We start from the raw sequence: 20,190 nt of genomic DNA on the forward strand, positions 1-20,190 counted from the left end.
CCTAGGGCCTTGAATGGAGACTTCATTCCTCCCAGTCCAACTAATGTCCCTCCATGTAACAGTGGCCCAGAGAAGAAGTTAATTAAGAAGCAGCCTGAAAAGCTGCTTTCTTATCTTCATTCTTGGGCATCCCCAGGAAAGACAAGTCTGAGTAGATCCCTGTGCCCTGGCTCTGGGCGTGGCATTCGAGGCCTTCATCCCATGGCCCACCCCAACCACAATACAGTTCTTACTGTCCCTGGGACATCCCTCATCTCCATATAAATTCTCATCCTAAATGCGGTCCTTTTGGAAGTGATCATACCATGACAACATGTGTGGGCCAGACCTGGCCCAGACAAATAGGACATGTGATCACCTAGTCATCCCTTGTGGGTCTTCCCTTCCCTCTGCCTCTGATGTCTGGGCCCCTTTCCCTCAAGGCACTTCGAGTTGGCCCTCTGAGATCATCCCCTCTACTGCTGGCCTGGGTGCCTGTCTTCAGGTTTCTACCCATCTTACTTGGCCCTCGGACACCCTTTTGGTGCTTAGTCAGGCATAGGGGCTGGGATCCTTCGGTCCTTCTCAGGCCAGGCCCCCCTCTTCATCCTGTCTCCCTTTCTCTCCCTCTCCCGCGGTCAGTGGCGACCAGAGGAGTCCAAGGACTATGTAAGTAACAGGTGTGCGAGCGCGGACAAGACCTGGGTCAGGCTGGGCTCATGGACACTCCTCCTCTCCTGCCTCTCCTCCCAGCCTGAGCTGCCAAGATCCACAGGGCACCAGCCACATCGTGAGAAAATTGGTGTTTAGACGCAAGCATCGAGCTGAGCAGTGATTGGCATGGCCTCTAATCCTTCCTTCTTGCCTGTCGAGCAACAATTTGAGGCCAATGTTCCCAATCGACCAGGGCCACGCCCCTGCTCCAGCCAGACAGGGATGGAGTTAAATCCAGTCCTGATCTTTAGGCCTTATTGATCCCTGATGTGAAAAATCACCTGCTTCTGGGCCCGGGCTGAGAGGGGAGTCTAGGGAGCTGGGTTCCGGCATTGGTGTGTTCTGGAGCCCCAGCCCTGGGAAACCCTCCAGCTGAGGGAGCCTTCAAGGGGTTGGTGGTGGTAGCAGGGGCTCCACCTAAGGCTCAGAGCTGGATGGGCAACAGGGTTGGTGGTGACAGCCCTGGTCCCACTTGCACGGTGGTCTCCCTACCTTCTTTCCATCTTCTCTGTGTGTGGCGTGGCTTGACCTCCTGTGGTGTTTCTCCGCATGTCTGGAAGTGATACCTTTGTTGGAGGTGGGTCTGAGAGCAGCTTCTGCCAAAGGCAGAAGGAGCCTGCCCTGACTGTCTCCCTGGCATCACTGGGAACCGGTGGGGAGGTTCATTTCTGGGTGTGGGGGCTCCTTGTCCTCCTCTTTGTCTCTCCTTCTCTCTCAGTAGGTAAACTTGTACCATGTTCAAATGAGAAAACTAGTATTGCAGGAAATAATGTACGCCTGAGTCGGTGGTGTGGATGGGGTCAGGTGGGACAGACCTGGTCTTCCAGGTGGTACCTTGATTCCCACCCCCACCGCCTCACTCACGGTGTGCGTGTGCCCACCAGTGGCCTGGCACCTGCTTACACAGGAGAAGCCATGACCTGTGTCTGCTTGTGCATGCCAGGAGCAAGTGATTGTGTGTGTGCAAGTTACTGTGCCCCGTATGTGCCTGCGTGCACCCATCCCATGAGAATACAGTCACACACAGTAGGCTGAAGGAAACTGTTGGCATTTTGTTACTGCCCAAAAGACAGAATGAGTTACCTACCTCAGGTGTATAGCTCCTGGGATGGGCGGGTCCTCATGGGCACACATCCCACAGAATCTGCCATGGTGCGGCCCTCACTTCCAGGTTGTGTGTACCTTGGGGGCTCCCCAAGGCTGGGCTTCTGAGGTGGCAGACATGGTCTCCCCTTGTCCTCCCTCAACAGGAAACCACCATCAGTAGCCTGACCCCAGAGACCACCTACTCTATCACTGTGGCCGCATACACCACCAAGGGGGATGGTGCCCGAAGCAAGCCCAAAGTTGTCACAACGACAGGAGCAGGTGAGTGGAGGGGTCAGGGACAGCAGGGGGCGGGCAGCGAGGCGGGCAGCACCAGAGCCCTATGCGTGGTTGTTCAGTCCCAGGCCGACCCACCATGATGGTCAGCACCACAGCCATGAACACGGCTCTGCTCCAGTGGCACCCACCCAAAGAGCTGCCCGGCGAGCTCCTTGGCTATCGGCTGCAGTACCGTCGGGCGGACGAGGCCCGGCCCACCACAATAGACTTTGGCAAGGACGACCAGCACTTTACGGTGACCAGCTTGCACAAAGGTGCCACCTACATCTTCCAGCTGGCCGCCAAGAACCGGGCTGGCTTAGGCGAGGAGTTTGAGAAAGAAATCACAACCCCCGAGGATGTGCCTAGTGGCTTTCCCCAAAACCTGCACGTGACCGGGCTGACCACGTCATCCACGGACCTGGCCTGGGAGCCCCCAGTGCTGGCCGAAAGGAATGGGCGCATCACCAACTACACCGTAGTGTACCGGGACATCAACAGCCAGCGGGAGCTGCAGAACGTCACCACAGACACCCGCCTCACACTCTCTGGCCTCAAACCGGACACCACTTACGACGTCAAGGTCCGCGCTCGCACCAGCAAAGGCGCTGGCCCGCTGAGCCCCAGTATCCAGTCGCGGACCATGCCTATGGAGCAAGGTGTGTGCTTGTTCACACGCGGCTGCTCCTGGGGACCTCTGCTCTCCTTCACTCTCTGACCTCTGATGACTGGGATCTACCAGCTTCTGGTGTGTGACCCTCCGATCTCTCACAACCGTGACCCACTAACCTGTAATAAGTGGCATCACGTTCTTGGGTGCCTGACCTCTGACCTCTGCTATTCTTGACCCACTGACCTCTGCTGTGTGACCCTCCAATCTCTTGTGACCGTGTGATCCACTGATCTCTTTTGACCGCGTCGCCATTCTCGCGTGAGCCGCACTAACTTCCCGTGACCCACTGACCTCTAGTGGAGAAGCTCCACCCTCCACTTTACTCTGGTGTGGGCCCCATTCTCCTGGGGCCTCTGGGCCGGTGTCTGTGCTTCACTCCCCTGTAGGAGATCCTAATGTGGACCTGCAGCATTGTCACCCTGCTCTGTCCTGTGCACACTATATGGGAGAGTTGGGGCTGGGAGTTGAGCTGTGACAGGAAGCTGGCTGGGAGTGGGGATGCTGGGGACTCTGCAGCCATTCCTGAAACCCCCACCCCCATCCAGTGTCTGCTGGTGGGGATCCCATCCAGCCTACCCAGCCAGAGCTGACTCCCTCCGTATGCCTCCACAGTGTTTGCCAAGAACTTCCGTGTAGCGGCAGCAATGAAGACGTCTGTGCTGCTCAGCTGGGAGATCCCCGACTCCTACAAGTCTGCCGTACCCTTCAAGGTGGGTGAGGGCCAGCCGCAGCAGATTCCAGCACATGCGGTGGGCCTGCTGTGTGCGGTCATCCCAATTCCCACCCACACTCATGCATGTTTGTGAGGCAGGGTTCTGGTTTAGGGTGTGCACGTGTGTGCGTGTTCTGCCCTGTAGGTTTGTGGTGGGGAACCTCACGGCCCTGTCACCCCACCCCACCCCCTGCAGATTCTCTACAATGGGCAGAGCGTGGAGGTGGATGGGCACTCAATGCGGAAGCTGATTGCTGACCTGCAGCCCAATACAGAGTACTCGTTTGTGCTGATGAACCGGGGCAGCAGCGCAGGGGGCCTACAGCACCTTGTATCCATCCGCACGGCCCCTGACCTCCTGCCACACAAGCCGCTGCCTACCTCGGCCTACATTGAGGAGGGCCGCTTCACTCTCTCCATGCCCCCAGTGCAGGAGCCCTCGCTGGTCAGGTGTGCAGACACGGCCCTCAGGTGGGAAGGAGTGGGGCTGGGTGATGGCGGTCCTAATTCGTGTTCTGCCTCACCCAGGTGGTTCTATGTCGTGGTGGTGCCCATTGACCGCGTGGGCGGGAGCATGCTGGCACCACGTTGGAATACACCCGAGGAGCTGGAGTTGGACGAGGTACCAGGGGAGGTGCCGAGGCAGTCCTGGTGGCTCTCAGAATACATGCTTATACTCCCGTCAGTTTCTTGGCTGGCAACCTGACCCCCTCTCCGAAGACGGAGATTCCAAGGTGGCCCCAAGGAGAGAATTGGCAGAGAGCCCTCTGGGTGTTTTGTTAGAATTCCTCCAAGGCTTACCAACAATCCCCTGGGGGTGTCTGCTGAGATTCCCCTGGGTAGACATCACAGAGCAATCTCTGTGGGTCTAGAGGATCCTAGATTTTTGGAGCCCCTTGGATCTAGAAGCTGCAAAGGGGGCCCTACAGCCTTGTATGACCCCTAGAATATTTGAAGTCTTTCTATCCTATTCTCACTGCCAGCATGGATAATCGCTCTCTGTGAGAATGAGGGGCACATCACCCACAAGGCCGTTCATTGGGATGGGGGAGCTGTGTGTTGGGTTTACCGAGTCCAGCGTTTATTCTGCCAGGGCAATGAGCTGCTCAGAGGCCTGTCCTGATTCCTGTGCTCCTCTTGGCAGCTCCTGGAAGCCATCGAGCAGGGTGGCGGGCAGCGGCGGCGGAAACGGCAGTCAGAGCGGCTGAAGCCATACGTAGCTGCTCAGGTGGAGGTGCTCCCGGAGACCTTCACCCTGGGAGACAAGAAGAGCTACCAGGGCTTCTATAATCGGCCCCTGTCTCCAGACTTGAGCTACCAGTGCTTTGTGCTTGCCTCTCTGAAGGAGCCTGTGGACCAGGTTTGCCTAAGCTGCCTTAGTGCTCAGCACCCCGACACCCCAGGCACCTGGTGGGTTTAGTTAGTTCAGCAACCTCAATGCCCCTGGCCTGACCCCAAGCCCAGGTCCGCCTCAGAGACCCCAGACCTGCACTAACGATCCCAGGACCCAGGAGGGCAGGGATCATTTGTTTCCCAGCACCCAGTCCGACAGACCAGATGTAGGTTAACTCATTAGGATCACCCAATCCCAGAGCCGTTTCTCCAGGGTTGGAAGGCGGGTGGTGGAGAGTCTCATGCCGAGCTCACAGCCTGCACTCTTCTTCCGCTGGACCACAGAAGCGCTATGCCTGCAGCCCCTACTCGGATGAGATCGTGGTCCAAGTGACACCCGCCCAGCAGCAGGAGGAACCTGAGATGCTGTGGGTGACAGGCCCAGTCCTGGCAGTCATCCTCATCATCCTCATTGTCATCGCCATTCTCTTGTTTAAGAGGTGAGTGCTGGGCCCAGGACTCCAGGGCACACCTAGCTGGCCCAGCCCCTGCCCTGGGTTGAGCGAAAAGCCAGGAGGGCCAGAAGCAGTGCGTGTACACACACGTTTGTGTACTTGCGCCTGTACACACACATCTGTCTGGGTGAGCGGCCTCTGTGTGTGCTCACCCGGATCTGCGGAGGAGCTTCACAGGGCACACTTTTCTGTGAGCATTCTGGGCTGGCGGGCTGTCTGCGTTTAAGCTGATGTGAGTGTGTCTGTCTTCCTCTTCAGCTCCAAGACAGTATCTCCTGTTCTCTACTTTCTTCTGCCACCGTTCCTAGATGACTCCTAGAGAGGTCCAGGCCCTGTCCAGCCCACCTGCCCGTGGACACTCAATACCCTCACCCTCCCTGCAGTCCTCCTCAACCCTGCTCCCTTTCACAACAGATGAGGCCCATCCACCTCCCTCTCCCCATGCACCCAGTCTTCCATGAGTTTTAACCTGAATATTTCTGAAATGTACCCTCCTCCCGTTGTGGTGGGCTCCCACACAGCCCTGTCTACGCGTCTGAGTCCTTGCTTAGGTCACTGCAGTTGATTTAATTTTGTTACTCTCCGTTTAAAACCTTTTGGTGGCGCCCAAGATGAAGATTCTTTAGTTTACCCACCAAGGGTCTGGTCAGTCTGGCCCTGCCCCCACCTGGCTACATCACACTGTGCTATATGCAGGGACTGGGCTGGGGCTGTGTACTCCTGCTCTGTGGCTCACCGTGTCCCTGCCTACCTGGCACTCGCCACCTCAGCCTTCAAGACTCAGCTCAAGGCAGCCCCATGAGGCTTCCCTCTCCATCCCCTTCCATCCTTTTCTTGCTTCAGATGCTTCACAGAAACGTCTAGGTCTGTTATCTCCAGCCCCTGACATGGGAGGCATGTCATCTAACGTGTCAGGTGGATGCGTGCTGTTCATGTGTCTGACTACATCTCTGTGTATGAGTTCCTGTGTCCTGTGTCCCAGCTCTGTCCAGCCCTGGCATGGAGGCCTGTGAGTGGTCCTGAGGCATGCCCACCACACCCACTCAAAACGCCTTCCCACTCCTCTCCTGGTCCTGGCGCCTAGGGGAGGGCAAGCCCTCTCATTATGACTGTCACCTGCTGCCATATACAGGTGCTCAACATTCCCATAAGGTACCCTGGTGGCACCGTGGTGTAAGAATTGGACTGCTAACCAGAAAGTTCACAGTCTGAACCAACCAGCTACTCAACAAGAGACAGATGAGGCTCTCTGCTGCTGTGTTGATTTACAGTTTTGGAAGCCCTAAGGAACAGTGGGGTGGCTGTGAGTCGGAATCGACTCATCCACCGGCAGTGGGTGTTTGCGGTTTTAATGTCCCCGTGTAATGAGAGGGCCTGAGTGCTTGACGGAAACAATGACCGTTCCTTTCTTCTGTCCTTGCTTGTCTTTCGGGACCTAGTAAACGAGAAAGGTAGGAGTCATTCCTTCTCTCTTCACACGCCCCCTTCACGTCTCCCTTGGCACATTTTGGGCTCAGCAGGGAGGGACGGTACTTCTACTGAAAGCCACCTGGCTTGTGGCTTTAAGCAGCTAACTGTCCAGGTCAGCTCAGCTGGATCCTGGCTGGGACTGAGTCCTCACTGGAGTGAGGGGCACACCTTGTCTTCATCTTGCCCATGTGATGCCGTGCCCTCCATAAGGGTTGCTCCTTGGGGGCACAGGCATAATGCAGATTTCAGCCCCTTTGTCTAGTGACAGACTAAATGAGCTTACTGGGACCTTCCTCAGTTGTCCTCTAAGAAGGTCCCTCGGGGCTTCAGGGGTAGAGTTGTGCATACATGCAAAGAGCAGTTACAGCAGAGCAGCAGGGAAGCGATTCCGCTGTGCACAGAGCATAAGGGCCCCAATATTTGTCTGACCTGCTGTAGACAGGGGAGCTGAGGCCAGCAAAGGAGGACTCTGCCCAGCTAGCGTGAAGCCTTCCCCGTCCCCCCCCTGCTACTCTGGTCATTTACTGAAACCCCGGTGGCCAGACAGCTGGGACCCAGCCCCTGTGATGTTTGCGTATTTTGTGTCATGTGCATGTTTACTCCTGGTGGCTTCTGCTGCCCCACCTGTGGTGGTCTGAGAGTTGACAACCACTGCCTAGCCTCTGTGACCCCTTCCTCCCTTGCTACACCGCCTTGCTCTCTCTCCTCCCCACCCCTACCCTGTGTTCTCTCATGTTGAGACTGCTCTGCCCCTGGCACCCTAGGATAAGGTGAGGGAGGTGGGTAGAGTCATGGACATGGGGGTCTGTGGCATCCAGCTACTCCATGCATCGCTGTCCTGCACTTGGACCTCAGGGTCTCACCAACCTCCCTTCTGCCTCTTTAGGAAAAGGACCCACTCCCCATCCTCAAAGGACGAGCAGTCAATTGGGCTGAAGGATTCTTTGCTGGCCCATTCCTCCGATCCCGTGGAGATGAGGAGGCTCAACTACCAGACTCCAGGTAGGGCAGCACCATAGCCCACTGTCCCCCAGCCGCAGCCCCTGGAGTCTCTACTGGTGGCCCTGGGCTTCAGGCCTCCATCTCCTGCTCCTCTTTCTCCTTTGACCCTTCTGTTTATCACTGGTATCTGCAGTTTCAGTGTCAGAAGACACACAGCTTCTTGGCCCTTGTCTGATGTTTGTTCAAGGCCTCTGGGTATGGGCTAAGGACCCCAGGGTCCACACCTCCTTCATGGGAGGGTAGGCAGTGTCTATGCCTGCACCTGGTCCCTCTCCATGGAATGGAATGGTGTTTAGGGTGTTTGCAGTGGGAGTTGCCCCACCAGACACATTGGGGGTGGTGGTGGGGGGTGCGCATTTGGTACAGGGCTTTGTCTTCAATGTCTTGACAATGTCTTCAGCCGGACTATGTGGCGTGAAAGGTCATTGTTTCCCTGCCTGCAGCAAACAGCAGGCCTCTCCCAGGAGAAGCTTCCCGTACTGACCCAGGCCCCAAATACAGAGCTTCCTCTTACACTGGGCTGGGAGCACCTGGATTGTAGTCTTGGAGCACTGTGGCACTAGGAATGGTGTCTTGTTAATGTCCCTGTCCCTTGTATTTGGCACATGGTGGGTTCTTGCTAAAGGCCTGTGAAGTGGGTGCGCAAACAACTGAATGAAGGTGTGAGCTGACACACGCTTACCACGGGTTCGTACGTGAGCAATGGCTGGATATTCAACTACCCCAGGACTTGATGGCTTGAGATAATCATTGTTTATGATCTCTCATGGATTTTGTGAGTCAGAAATGCAGACAGGGCCACAACAGGAACAGCTTGTGTCTGGTCTAGAATGTCTGGGCCCCCAGCTGGAGACTAGAAGGCTTGGTGCTAGAATCATTTAAAACAGTGGTTGGCAAACTGGCCCATGAGCCAAATAATGGCCCACCACCTGTTTTTCTAAGTAAAGTTTTATTGGAACAGATCCATGCTCAGTCGTTTCTGTAAAACCAGTGGTGACTTCCACGCTCCAGAGGGCAAAGTTAAGTAGATGTAGCAGAGACTGCGTATCTGCAGAGCCAGAACTGTGGTGGTATGGCCCTGTATGGGGATTCTGCTGACTTGGAATTCTATAGACTCATTCATTGCCAGGTCCAGGGTTGTTAGAGAATCAGCTAGGAGCCTCTTCATGTGCTTTGGGCTTCCTCACAGTATGGTGGCTGTGTTCCAAGGGCAAGCAGTCACTGAGAGAAAGAGCAAGAGAGAGAGCGGGAGCCAGGCCAATCTGGGTGTCAGTTACCACCCAGCATGACCAGATAGACCAGCAGTGAGATAGTGAGGACTGAGAGGAGAGACAGCCCCTGGAAGGGATCCCAAGCCAGGCAATGAGAAGAGGAAAGGGAGCTTTCTTTGGTGGAAAGAGCAACCACAGTTGCTCACAGGCCTCTTGTGGGCATCAGATTGTAAGTACCTGGTGTTTCTGCATCATTCGAGTTGCAAACCAGGAAATGAGACAGAAGGTTCTGCAAAGTCTTAGCTACAGAACCTTGTGTGCAAGGTTGAGGTGTGGGCTCCATCTTGAGAGTACCCAGGAGGCGTTGAAGAGTCTTTGGAAAGGGAATCAATTTTAAAACCCCACTGTGACTTCTGTGTGGAGACTGGATGGAGGAGAAAGAACTGGTAGACTTACTTAGAAGACCACCAAGAATGTGAACAAGGATGGTACCCTGGAGAGGGAGGGGAGGGCAGGCTCAGAACCTGAAGGGGAGGTGTGGGGGGCAGGGGGCCGCTAAGGAAGCAGCAGTATTGCCTGCCCTTTGACAGGATGGGGTGGGAAAATCTGAGGTGCCAGGGTAGGGGCATCCAGGCGCGGCCAGGTCTGTGTCAGAAACCCTTCCCTGACACCTGGCTGAAACCACAGTGTGGAAGGCACCGTGTGACAGGTGGTGCTCTAAGCTTGAGACTAGATGGGCTTTCCCCAGGAGAGGGCAAGGATAAGAAGATAAAAGGCTGGAAAAGGGAAAGAGGGGAGATTGTCAAGAAGAATGAGTGAAGAACAGCCAAGAAGACTGAGAAGGAGCAACCAGAGGAAGAGAAAAGTGTAATATTCCTGATGCCAAGGCAGGGCAGAGCCACACAAACCAGTGATTTCTGACAGCAGGGAAACTACTTAAGAAAGACATTGGCTTTGGCAGGTGGTGGGCAAGTCTTGGGCAGAACGCTCCTATGGGTCAAGAAGTAATGTGGTGCGAAGTCTGGAGCTGCCTCCGTCAGGGGCACAGTGTGGATGGTGCCATGGTCAGGGAACAAGAAAGCCATTCTTTTTTCAAAGTGGGAATTGTGTATGGACAGTAGTCAGGGGCATCCGAGGCTGGAGGATGAGGATGCTGGCTGGTGAATCAACTCCTTGGAGGCTGGGGTGTGGTTGAACCTGGGAGCAGATTCTTGGCCACGGTGGGACAGGAGGCAGATGGAGTCGTTGGTGAGAAAGGCAACCTGTGACTGGTGTTCCTACCTGCTGGCCCCAGGTTTTTCTCAGCTAAGAAGGAAGTGCTCAGAGCATCTGAGAAAAGTGCCCTGGGTGCGGGTGGTGGCCTGGATATGGGTGCCAAGCAATGTTAGCACCTAGGGGATGACCTTTGGAATCTCTGCAGCTGGGGGCAGGGGGAGCTGGAGTCAGATGGATCAGTGGTCACTCAATGTGCAGGATGGTTGGGAAAGAAGTGAAGACGTGGGCAGAGGATGACAGTGTTGGGAGACAAAGAGCAGAGCTGGTAGCTAGAGACCTTGGGGGTTGGTAAAGGTCACGTGTGAAAGGAGGAGGACGTGGGGGGGACAGGACCCCCAGGGTCAGAGGAAGGACATGGTGTAGATAACTCTACAAATGCAGCCATCAAAGAACTCAGTGTCCACTGGCAGAGAGAAGAGGCATCCCTATGGCCATGGACGGCCCGGGTGGCAGGAGCACCTGGAAGAGTCCACATCTGCCGGCCACCCCCAGAACCCTCAGTGTACCAGGAAACAGAGGGGACAAAAGGAGGGACAATGGGGCTGGCAAGATTCTCCCAGCAGACGGTTTCTGTATTTTTAAGTCTAGCAAACTTTTGGGAAGAGGGAGCCTTGTTTTTGTTTTCTTTTATAATTTAATTTTTATTCTGAATTATGTTAAATCCACAAAAGAGCTGAAATAGTCCAGTTAGCTTGTATATGCCCATTAAAGGTGATTGATTGCTTGATGTCTTGCCACTTGGAAGCAATTCCTTTTTACCAAATCATTCTAAAGTAGTCGAGGCCAGAGTTGATAGCAGAAGAGTCAGGGATTGGCTCGGACCTTGTTGTGTGTCATACACATGAGGGTGGGATCACTCCTCTCTGGAGGGTGTCATTCAGCTATGTTGTTGGGGAGGTAGAAAGGGCTGGGGGATAGGGCCAGTCCTGCAGTCCCAAGCCCTGCATGTCCCCTTCCTCTGCCAGCCCTTCGTGAGCCTTCTCAGCTCTCTCCCCCACCTTACTCCACGCACACATACTTTATCTGATAACAAAGCTCTCTTCTCTTGCTCCGTTGTTGTATTTTGTTTTGTTTTTCTCTGCAGGTTCCAGTGCCCCCAGTTGCCCGAATATCTCAAGTTAGTTTTCAAAGTTCCCATGTTTGGGGGATACTTTGGCTTTTATGTGTGTGTCCACACCTCTACTTCTTTTCACTCCCTTGTCCCTCCTTCCTTGAAATCTCCCCGCTGCCCTCTCTCCTCCTCAATGTCCTACTGTCTCCCCAACTTGCTTCCCTCACTGCTGTTGGTTCTCTCTGCGTCTTTCTCCTCCGGGCTTCCTGCCCCTTGTCTCTGTCTCTCACTTCCCTCCTCCTCTCCATGGTCTCTGTCATGAAGACGCCATCCACACTGTGGGGCCTGGGACCACGATTTTACCGAGACTCTCTCAGGGCCACTGGTGCCACTGAGGGGCTGGAGGGGGCCCCCCCTCCCACAGAGTGCCAGGGAATCAGCTCCCATCCTGCCTCAGCTTGAGAGGGAGGAAACCTCTGGTCCCTGCTATGCTGTGCCCACCAGGTGGGCCCTGGTGCCCTGACTCGGTGCCACATCCTCACAACACACACTCCCCTCTGAGCACTCCTCACCCTTCAGCCATCGTGTGTCCCGCCACCCCTGTCGCCGCATGTGCTGCTGTCTCCATGCCACCAGTGCTCCATGGTCACACGTGTTCACATGTGCACATACATGCATTGGGGTTGGCTCTGCCACCCTCCTCAGACTGCAGGCTAACTCCACCCATGTGTGCCCCATCCTCCCCAGGTATGCGAGACCACCCGCCCATCCCCATCACTGACTTGGCCGACAACATCGAGCGCCTCAAAGCCAACGATGGCCTCAAGTTCTCCCAGGAGTATGAGGTGAGATGGGGAGTCGAATTTTATGAGCAGGGGGCCAGGCCAGGACCCTTCTTACACATGCTCAGCTCTCTGTAGCCTTTGAGAGCTGTGCCTGATCAACCTGGGCTCTGAGGGCTTCCATCCCACCCACAGCTGGGGCACCTCACTGAGGCATTGTCGTGTTAGAGAAGAGGATGATAGATAGTACCTGTGTGGTGTCTTCCTCATCCACTGCTCTGTCCTAATTCCTCACACTGGCCTGGCACGGTCATCCCGCAATCACTAATTGATGGGCTGGTGGCGCCCCTCCTAGTCAGATGTCTCCCCTCAGTTGTGTTTGGAGGCCACTGAGGACCAGAATTCCCCTTCCAAGGAAGGGCTGTGAGCCAAGTAGGTTCCAGCCCAAATAAGAACTTGAGCTTGACAGACAAGCTAATGACCATGTCTGCTGTGAGGAGACCATGCTGGTTCCACTGTAGAACTCTCACTGGGGCCCAGCTTTGCACAAGGCTGTGCTGTGAGGATAATGAAGTTTGCAGGCTGGGCTCTACCTTCATCTCTGTGTCTGGCATGGTGTTCTGCCTGGCTCAACCAGTCCTGTGTCCTTCAGAGGAACTGTCACAGCCCACTGACTAGGCTCCTGGCAGCCTTTGCTCATAGTATTTCTCCCGTCCGTCTTCTACCTACATCTCTGAGCTGTCCAGACAATACCCTCTTCCAAGAAGCCACTCAGGCCTGCCATGGGCTTTCCCATGCCAAGATCCTGCTGCTCTATCGTCGTTACGTTCAGCCATCCACACACATTTCTTTAGCACTTAACCGTGTGTCGTGCCCTGTGCTGAGGGTACATACCTAAATGTCACCTCCACCCCTGACGTGCCCATGAGGTGACACACCTGCAGGCAGGTTGTTCGCGTGGAGTATGTGACTGCGACAATACATGGACGGAGGTAGGCCAGCAGCACTGAAGCAGGAGGAGGGGTGGGGTATGCTGGTGGGTCTCAGAGAATCAGGGGCACTGGTCCTCTGGAGAGTCATAAGGCTGGCGCCCAGGTCTGAGGACACCATGTGCTATGTTGAGAACTTTAGGTTGTATTCATCTATACAAAGAATGATGGTAGACCCTTACCTCATGAGAGGATTCCATTAGAGAATACACGCAAAATGCTTTGAGTAGGGCCAGGCACCTAGTAGGTGCTCATTAAGACTTAGCTATTGTTGTTTTTCTTAAGGAGCTCTGGTAGCGTAGTGGTTATGAATCGGGCTGTGAACCTTAAGGTTAGCAGTTCGAAACTACCAGCTGTTCCGCGGGAGAAAGATGAGGCTTTCTGCTCCCATAAAGATTTACAGCCTCAGAAACCCTGTACAGGGTCGCTATGGGTCAGAACCGACTCCACAGCATATAACAACAACACCATTGTTGTTCTTATCTGAGACAGTCAGTCATCATGGAGATATTTCAACGGGAAATTACTCTGAAGCTCTTCTTTTGAGAAGGGTTGATGGGACTGCCGGACAAAGAGGGAGCCGAAGGAGGGCCAGAGGAAAGGAACAGGGAGCTGAGGTGGCCTGGAGCTGAGGTGGCCTGGACCTGACAGCTGGTTGGGGCAACCAAATGGTGTCAAACCATCTGTCCATCACTTAATGACGGGGAATGTGGGCCGGGCCTGCGTGTGGAGCTGAGAAGCAGCGGTGGACAAGGCAAACATCCACATGCTGTTCTGAGAGGGAGTCTTGGCTTTTTTTAATCTCCGTCTCTAACAAAGCCCCTTCTCACGGGTGAGTGGCCGGTGGACATTCTGAAACACCAGGACTTGGTGACTGATGGGTTATTGAGGCCACCTGGTAGGTTCTGGCCTGGCCTTCTGGGTGGGTGGACACTGAGTGGTGTCCCTGCAGGAGAGGAAGCGGGATTGGGAAGCTGACAAGCTCAGCTTTGGAAGGCTTGAGATGAAAGGCCCAGTGGAGCTGTCCGGGGACTGGAGGGTATTCAGAACTCAGGAGAGGGGCCTTCAGCGCCAGCACACAGCTATCAAAATCCTGGGAGCAAACAAGGTCACCGGGAAAGGCTGTCCAGTGAGAAAAGCAGAGGACCCTGGATGGGCTCTGGAGGAGTTCTATGTCCTGCCGTGGTAAGGGCTGGTTTAACAAGACAGGGAAGGGACACCAGGAGGTACTGCAGTGTCTGGGGCTGCAGAGCTGCTGCCTTTGCTTCTGCTGTGCTCTGCTCTTCATTCCTGGGGTGTAGGGCTTGAGGGACCTTTGCCCCGCACCCATCTTAACCCAGACCCCTCTATTGGGCAAGAGGATTTGATCCCATGGTCCAAGAGCCCATGGTCCATCACCATCCTGACAGGAATTCAAGGTGCAGTAGTCTCTGGGCCCCATGGCTGACCAAGGAGGTCGTGGTCACTCTTTACCGACAACAGGGCAGAGAGGCTGGCTGTGGCCGGAGGGACCAAATCCGGACATGTGCAACACCTGGAAAGCCAGGCCCTCCAGGGAGGGGAAACTGGAGGAGCTCAGCTCTGACCCCGTGCCTCCTGTCCCTCTTCTCCCCTGCAGTCCATTGATCCTGGACAGCAGTTCACATGGGAGAATTCCAACCTGGAGGTGAACAAGCCCAAGAACCGCTACGCAAATGTCATTGCCTACGACCACTCTCGAGTCATCCTCACCTCCATCGATGGTGAGCCAGCTAGGTGGCATTCTGTTCTACAGAAGAGACCTGCAAGTCCCAGGGGTCCACTGAGGGGTGGCGGGCCGAGCTGGGGGCCCTGGGATAATGCGCTCCAGTGTCCCTTGCCATCCACAGGGGTCCCCGGAAGTGACTACATCAATGCCAACTACATCGATGGCTACCGCAAGCAGAATGCCTACATTGCCACCCAGGGGCCACTGCCCGAAACCATGGGTGACTTCTGGCGGATGGTGTGGGAACAGCGTACAGCTACTGTGGTCATGATGACGCGGCTGGAGGAGAAGTCCCGGGTAAGACTGCCAGGCTCTGCTAGGAGGGGTGAGAGGTCCTCATACTCTGGGTGTCCCGGGGCAAAGGGATTCGTCAGGGTGTTCTCTGAACGCTATTGTTTTTCTGAGGTGTTAGCGTGTTCCCCAGAAGCTAGAATGCTATTGATGTAGTAACATATTCCCCAGACAATGGGATGTTTCTGGTGTTAGCATGTTCCCCAGAAGCTAGAATATTACTAGTGTAATAACGTAGTCCCCCGACACTGGAATGTTGCTGGAGTTTTAGCACGTTCCCCAGAAGCTAGAATGTTATTGGTGTGATAACATGTTCCCCGGACACTGGGATGTTAGCGTGTTCCCCAGATGCTGGTGAGCTCCTAGGATGGTAGTATGTTTTGCCAGCTGCTACCATTTTCTGGGAATGTTAATATGTTACTTAGTTGCTGGCATGTTCCCGGATGTTCGCATGTTCCCCAGATGCTGATGTTCCTGGGGTGCTAACACATCTCCTAAGTTAATTAGTGGGAAGAACTGCTGTTATCTGCTTCTGCACTGCAAAGCATTGACTGGAACGTAAAATTTACAGAGCTTGAAAATGGCGCATAAACGTTATGGGTAAATTTGGCAGAAAACGTGCCTAGTGCAATGTGGTCATGAATAAATAATTTTCAATTATGGCCCTCATTTCCACCAGCTAGGGCAGGGGTGGGAACGGAGTGCAAGGACCGATGTGGCGTGTTTGTGGGGAGGGGGACACTGGATCTACAAGTTCAGCGTTGGGGCCTTGTCGCCAGGTAGGCTACCCCCCTGTCTTACGCCCTGTTCCCAGCTTCTAGCCCTGGGCCCCTTCCTGACTGAGCCTCGGAGCCCCATCTAAACATCATCACCCCTCCCTTGCACTTCTTGTCCTCTGCTGCAGGTGAAATGTGACCAGTACTGGCCGGTGCGTGGCGCTGAGACCTATGGTCTCATTCAGGTGACCCTGCTGGACACAGTGGAACTGGCCACCTACACCGTGCGCACCTTTGCACTTCACAAGGTTCGCCCCACCCGTCAGTGCTGCAGCTAAAGGGGAGCCCGTGTGGTGGGGGCGGGTCAGTGGCTTGAGTGGATGTGTGGGAACAGCGGCACAAGCTGTCCTTTCTGAGTCCCACCAGAGGACAGTGGGTCTGGCCTCAGAGACTGGGTACTATGGTCTGAGTCTGTACCAGGCTGACTCCTGGTCATGCCATTTCTGCTCGTGTTCCTTCTCAGAGCGGCTCCAGTGAGAAGCGGGAGCTACGTCAGTTCCAGTTCATGGCCTGGCCGGATCACGGGGTCCCTGAGTACCCCACCCCCATCCTGGCCTTCCTGCGGCGTGTCAAGGCCTGCAACCCACTTGACGCAGGGCCTATGGTGGTGCACTGCAGGTGAGGGGTACAGTGCCCCTAAAGGGAGTGAGTGGGGTGGGTGGGCCTGTGCTCCAGCTGAGCCTGTGTCCTGCAGTGCGGGTGTGGGCCGCACCGGCTGCTTCATCGTCATCGATGCCATGCTGGAGCGGATGAAGCATGAGAAGACAGTCGACATCTATGGCCACGTGACGTGCATGCGATCCCAGCGGAACTACATGGTACAGACGGAAGACCAATATGTGTTCATCCATGAGGCGCTGCTGGAGGCCGCCACGTGTGGGCACACAGAGGTGCCCGCGCGGAACCTCTACGCCCACATCCAGAAGCTGGGCCAAGTGCCTCCTGGGGAGAGTGTCACTGCCATGGAGCTCGAGTTCAAGGTGTGACTCTGGGGAGGGCGGGCCTGGACTCAGTCATGGGATGGTCCCCCAGGCAGCTGGGCCTGACCAGCCCCTCGCTCTCACCAGCTGCTGGCCAGTTCCAAGGCCCACACGTCCCGCTTCATCAGCGCCAACCTGCCCTGCAACAAGTTCAAGAACCGCCTGGTGAACATCATGCCGTACGAGCTGACCCGTGTGTGTCTTCAGCCTATTCGTGGTGTAGAGGGCTCTGACTACATCAACGCCAGTTTCCTGGACGGCTATAGGTCAGCACGTTGTGCCTGCCCACCATGCCCCATGGGTTCCCAAGCCTGTGCCTCGCTGGCTTGGGGGACTGCGGAGATGGGCTAGTCCAGAAGACCACAGTGAGCTGGGTCGAGCTGTGAGGGCTTGCTGGAGGAGGGGTGGTACCACTGGTCACTCGAGGGGGTGAGACTTGGGCGGCAGCAGCTCTGACATGTACAGTTTTGGGTCTACCACCAGACAGCAGAAGGCCTACATAGCCACTCAAGGGCCACTGGTGGAGAGCACTGAGGACTTCTGGCGCATGCTGTGGGAACACAATTCCACCATCATTGTCATGCTGACCAAGCTTCGGGAGATGGGCAGGGTGAGCCCATTCCTTCCCCAAAGGAGCTCTCCCTTGGGGCGGGGGGCGGGGTGCCCTGGTCACTGCTCCCCCAGCCTCGCAGCTGCAGAACCCCGTTACCACCACCTGAGCGTGATGGCCTGGCCTTCCGTCCACAGGAGAAGTGTCACCAGTACTGGCCAGCAGAGCGCTCTGCTCGCTACCAGTACTTTGTGGTTGACCCGATGGCTGAATACAACATGCCCCAGTATATCCTGCGTGAGTTCAAGGTCACAGATGCCCGGGTGAGTGTTGGTGGGAGAGTGTGTGTTTGCACATCTGAGTGAGATAGTGTGAGCACACATGAGCAGGGGCTGACCACATGGAACCCAAGTCAGGCGTGGGGTGTGAACACACTGCCCGGGTGCATGGCTGTCAGTGTACTTCACCCCGGCCTGGTGGAGCTGCAGCCTTTGATATTAACCCTAACCCCCTCCCCACATCCACCTTTCCCAGGATGGGCAGTCAAGAACTATTCGACAGTTCCAGTTCACAGACTGGCCAGAGCAGGGCGTTCCCAAGACTGGTGAGGGCTTCATCGATTTCATCGGGCAGGTGCACAAGACCAAGGAGCAGTTCGGGCAGGACGGGCCTATCACAGTGCATTGCAGGTGGGGCTGGCCCTGAGCAGGCCTGGTCTGGGTGGGCCTCAGGTGGGCAGGACTTCTGACCCAACCCTGTCCCTGAGCAGCGCTGGCGTGGGCCGCACCGGGGTGTTCATCACCCTAAGCATCGTCTTAGAGCGGATGCGCTACGAGGGCGTGGTCGACATGTTCCAGACCGTGAAGACCTTGCGCACACAGCGTCCCGCTATGGTGCAGACAGAGGTACATACACCCTCCTCTACCCGGCTGCCTGCTGCGGTTAGACATACCCACAGACAGGCATTTGCTCAGGTAGCTGGTATTGCACAGGTGCTCTAGGCAGCAGAGATGAGCACAATGTATCCATTCATTTAGCATCTCCAGAGGGAGCCCAGCTACTGGGCAAGGGGCTAGAGCTAGCAGCCTATACAGAGTATCCAATCTAGGAGGGGAGATGTCGATCGAATACTAGCTACAGGTAGCTGTGGGGCCCAGAAGAGGGCAGGGGGAAATGAGCTTGCTGAGGCTCTCTCAGGCCTCCCTCAGGGCAGCATCTGGGGCAACAACTGGTCTCTGCAGCAGTCTGAATGCCCTCCATGTAATAGGATGGGTATACCCACTGGTACTGCCCACACTGAGTAGCCCCTGTCCTATCTCGGCAGGACCAGTACCAGCTGTGCTACCGTGCAGCCCTGGAGTACCTCGGCAGCTTTGACCACTATGCAACGTAACTACCGCTCCCTTCTCCTCCGCCGCCCCAACTAGGGGGCTCCGGAGGGGACCAGCTCCTCTGAGCCATACCGACCATGGTCCAGCCCTCCTGCACGGATGCTGTTGCTGGCAGAGCATAGCCCACGGGATCACAGCGTTTCAGGAACATTGCCACACCAAACAGAGAGTCTAGAACACCCCAGGGCCTCGGGTGGTAGGCTGCCTCCCTACCCGAGCCCGCTTCAAACTCTCTGTTCCGCTGCCGCGTTTCTCATGCTTCTTCTCATGGGGTGGGGAATGATGGAGGCCAAGTCCCCTTTTTTATACATTAAGTGGAATAGACTGAGGGATTCTAGCCTTTTCCCTCTGATTGTCCCCTTGCAAATCCTTAACTGCAGATTGGGCTAGTTGTGGGGTTGGGTTTCGGTTTGTTGGGTTTCCTTTTTGAGTTCACTGTGGATCCTTTTTATGTATGGCTCTTATTGGGAAGGACAGGGCATGGCCTCCTTGGTGTGGGCCCATCTCAGCCCAAGCAAAGGCTCCATGGTGGGCCCAGGAGATGACGATGGGCCACTGCTCTTCCAACCCTTCCAGGAAGATCCTATTTCATCCAGATGCAGGGAAACACGCTTTTTTTTATTACTATTTTCGTTTTGCTTTTCCTTTAGAGCCTTTTTTAGGCCCCACAGACAGTGGTGGGCGGGGAAGATACAGAAAGCACTCACCCCCAGTCGTCTATTCCAGTGTGTGTCTGACGTTCACAGCCCAGAACCAGAGACGTATCAAGGCAGTCCTCATCGCCATCGGGTTTGCAAAGGTTAAAAAAAAACAAAAAAAAAAAAAAAAAAGGAGCGTCCCCTGGCCTCTGCAGGGAGGCCCGGCCACCTGGGGTTCTGTCCTGGAGCCGCAGAGCCTTGCTGTCGTCCCCCCATCATCATGGTATGGCGTGTTTGGAGGTTCGGGCTTGGCCGCATGGCCCAGGCAATTGGCACAGATCAGGGTGTGCCACGCCCGCACACCTCAGGGCCCCGCAGGGGCGTGGCTGACCCTTCTGGTCCAGGCCAGTGGGCCTGGAAGCACATGTCTGTCCTCAGAGCTGGGGCCAGATGACTTCCCTCCCTGGTTTGCAGCTGTTTTCAAAGGCCCCTGAGAATAGCTCTTTTCCACTCCGTGGAAATGCCCTCCTAAACCAATGTGGCAAGACTACTGTACTTCTCTTCCTGGTACTATAATCAACCCCTATTATCTCGGCTTGCTGAGGGGCAGGGAGAGAGAGCCTCTTCCTCTGGGCAGCACTATCTAGGTAGGTCAGTGGGGGCGGGAAAGGGGGCATAGCTATTGTAGCCAAATCTAGCTGGGGTCAGTCAAGATCAACAATCCAGGGTTGGTAATGTTGGATGAAA

General features: G+C 55.5%; 1 protein-coding gene across 2 annotated transcripts in view; it reads left to right on the forward strand.

Moving 5' to 3' along the window:
* Positions 1-19,186, forward strand: part of PTPRF (protein tyrosine phosphatase, receptor type, F) — a 72,831-nt gene extending 53,645 nt beyond the window's left edge. Inside the window, exons 12-32 of one of the 2 annotated variants that reach the window (XM_006839667.1) lie at positions 622-648; positions 1,944-2,061; positions 2,139-2,717; positions 3,344-3,441; positions 3,640-3,893; positions 3,972-4,065; positions 4,588-4,803; positions 5,121-5,275; positions 7,647-7,762; positions 12,047-12,144; positions 14,689-14,812; positions 14,939-15,114; positions 16,013-16,132; positions 16,348-16,502; positions 16,579-16,864; positions 16,952-17,130; positions 17,348-17,474; positions 17,612-17,737; positions 17,949-18,103; positions 18,184-18,319; positions 18,739-19,186. In XM_006839667.1, coding sequence (XP_006839730.1) covers positions 622-648; positions 1,944-2,061; positions 2,139-2,717; positions 3,344-3,441; positions 3,640-3,893; positions 3,972-4,065; positions 4,588-4,803; positions 5,121-5,275; positions 7,647-7,762; positions 12,047-12,144; positions 14,689-14,812; positions 14,939-15,114; positions 16,013-16,132; positions 16,348-16,502; positions 16,579-16,864; positions 16,952-17,130; positions 17,348-17,474; positions 17,612-17,737; positions 17,949-18,103; positions 18,184-18,319; positions 18,739-18,807 — 3,408 coding nt within the window. In that variant the 3' untranslated portion in view covers positions 18,808-19,186. The remainder of the gene's footprint in view (positions 1-621; positions 649-1,943; positions 2,062-2,138; positions 2,718-3,343; positions 3,442-3,639; positions 3,894-3,971; positions 4,066-4,587; positions 4,804-5,120; positions 5,276-7,646; positions 7,763-12,046; positions 12,145-14,688; positions 14,813-14,938; positions 15,115-16,012; positions 16,133-16,347; positions 16,503-16,578; positions 16,865-16,951; positions 17,131-17,347; positions 17,475-17,611; positions 17,738-17,948; positions 18,104-18,183; positions 18,320-18,738) is intronic. The other variant, XM_006839668.1, reaches the window with a different exon arrangement.
* Positions 19,187-20,190: the final 1,004 nt, after the last annotated feature.

The sequence above is a fragment of the Chrysochloris asiatica genome, unplaced genomic scaffold (genome assembly GCF_000296735.1).
Source record: "Chrysochloris asiatica unplaced genomic scaffold, ChrAsi1.0 scaffold00026, whole genome shotgun sequence".
NCBI classification, from domain to species: domain Eukaryota; kingdom Metazoa; phylum Chordata; class Mammalia; order Afrosoricida; family Chrysochloridae; genus Chrysochloris; species Chrysochloris asiatica.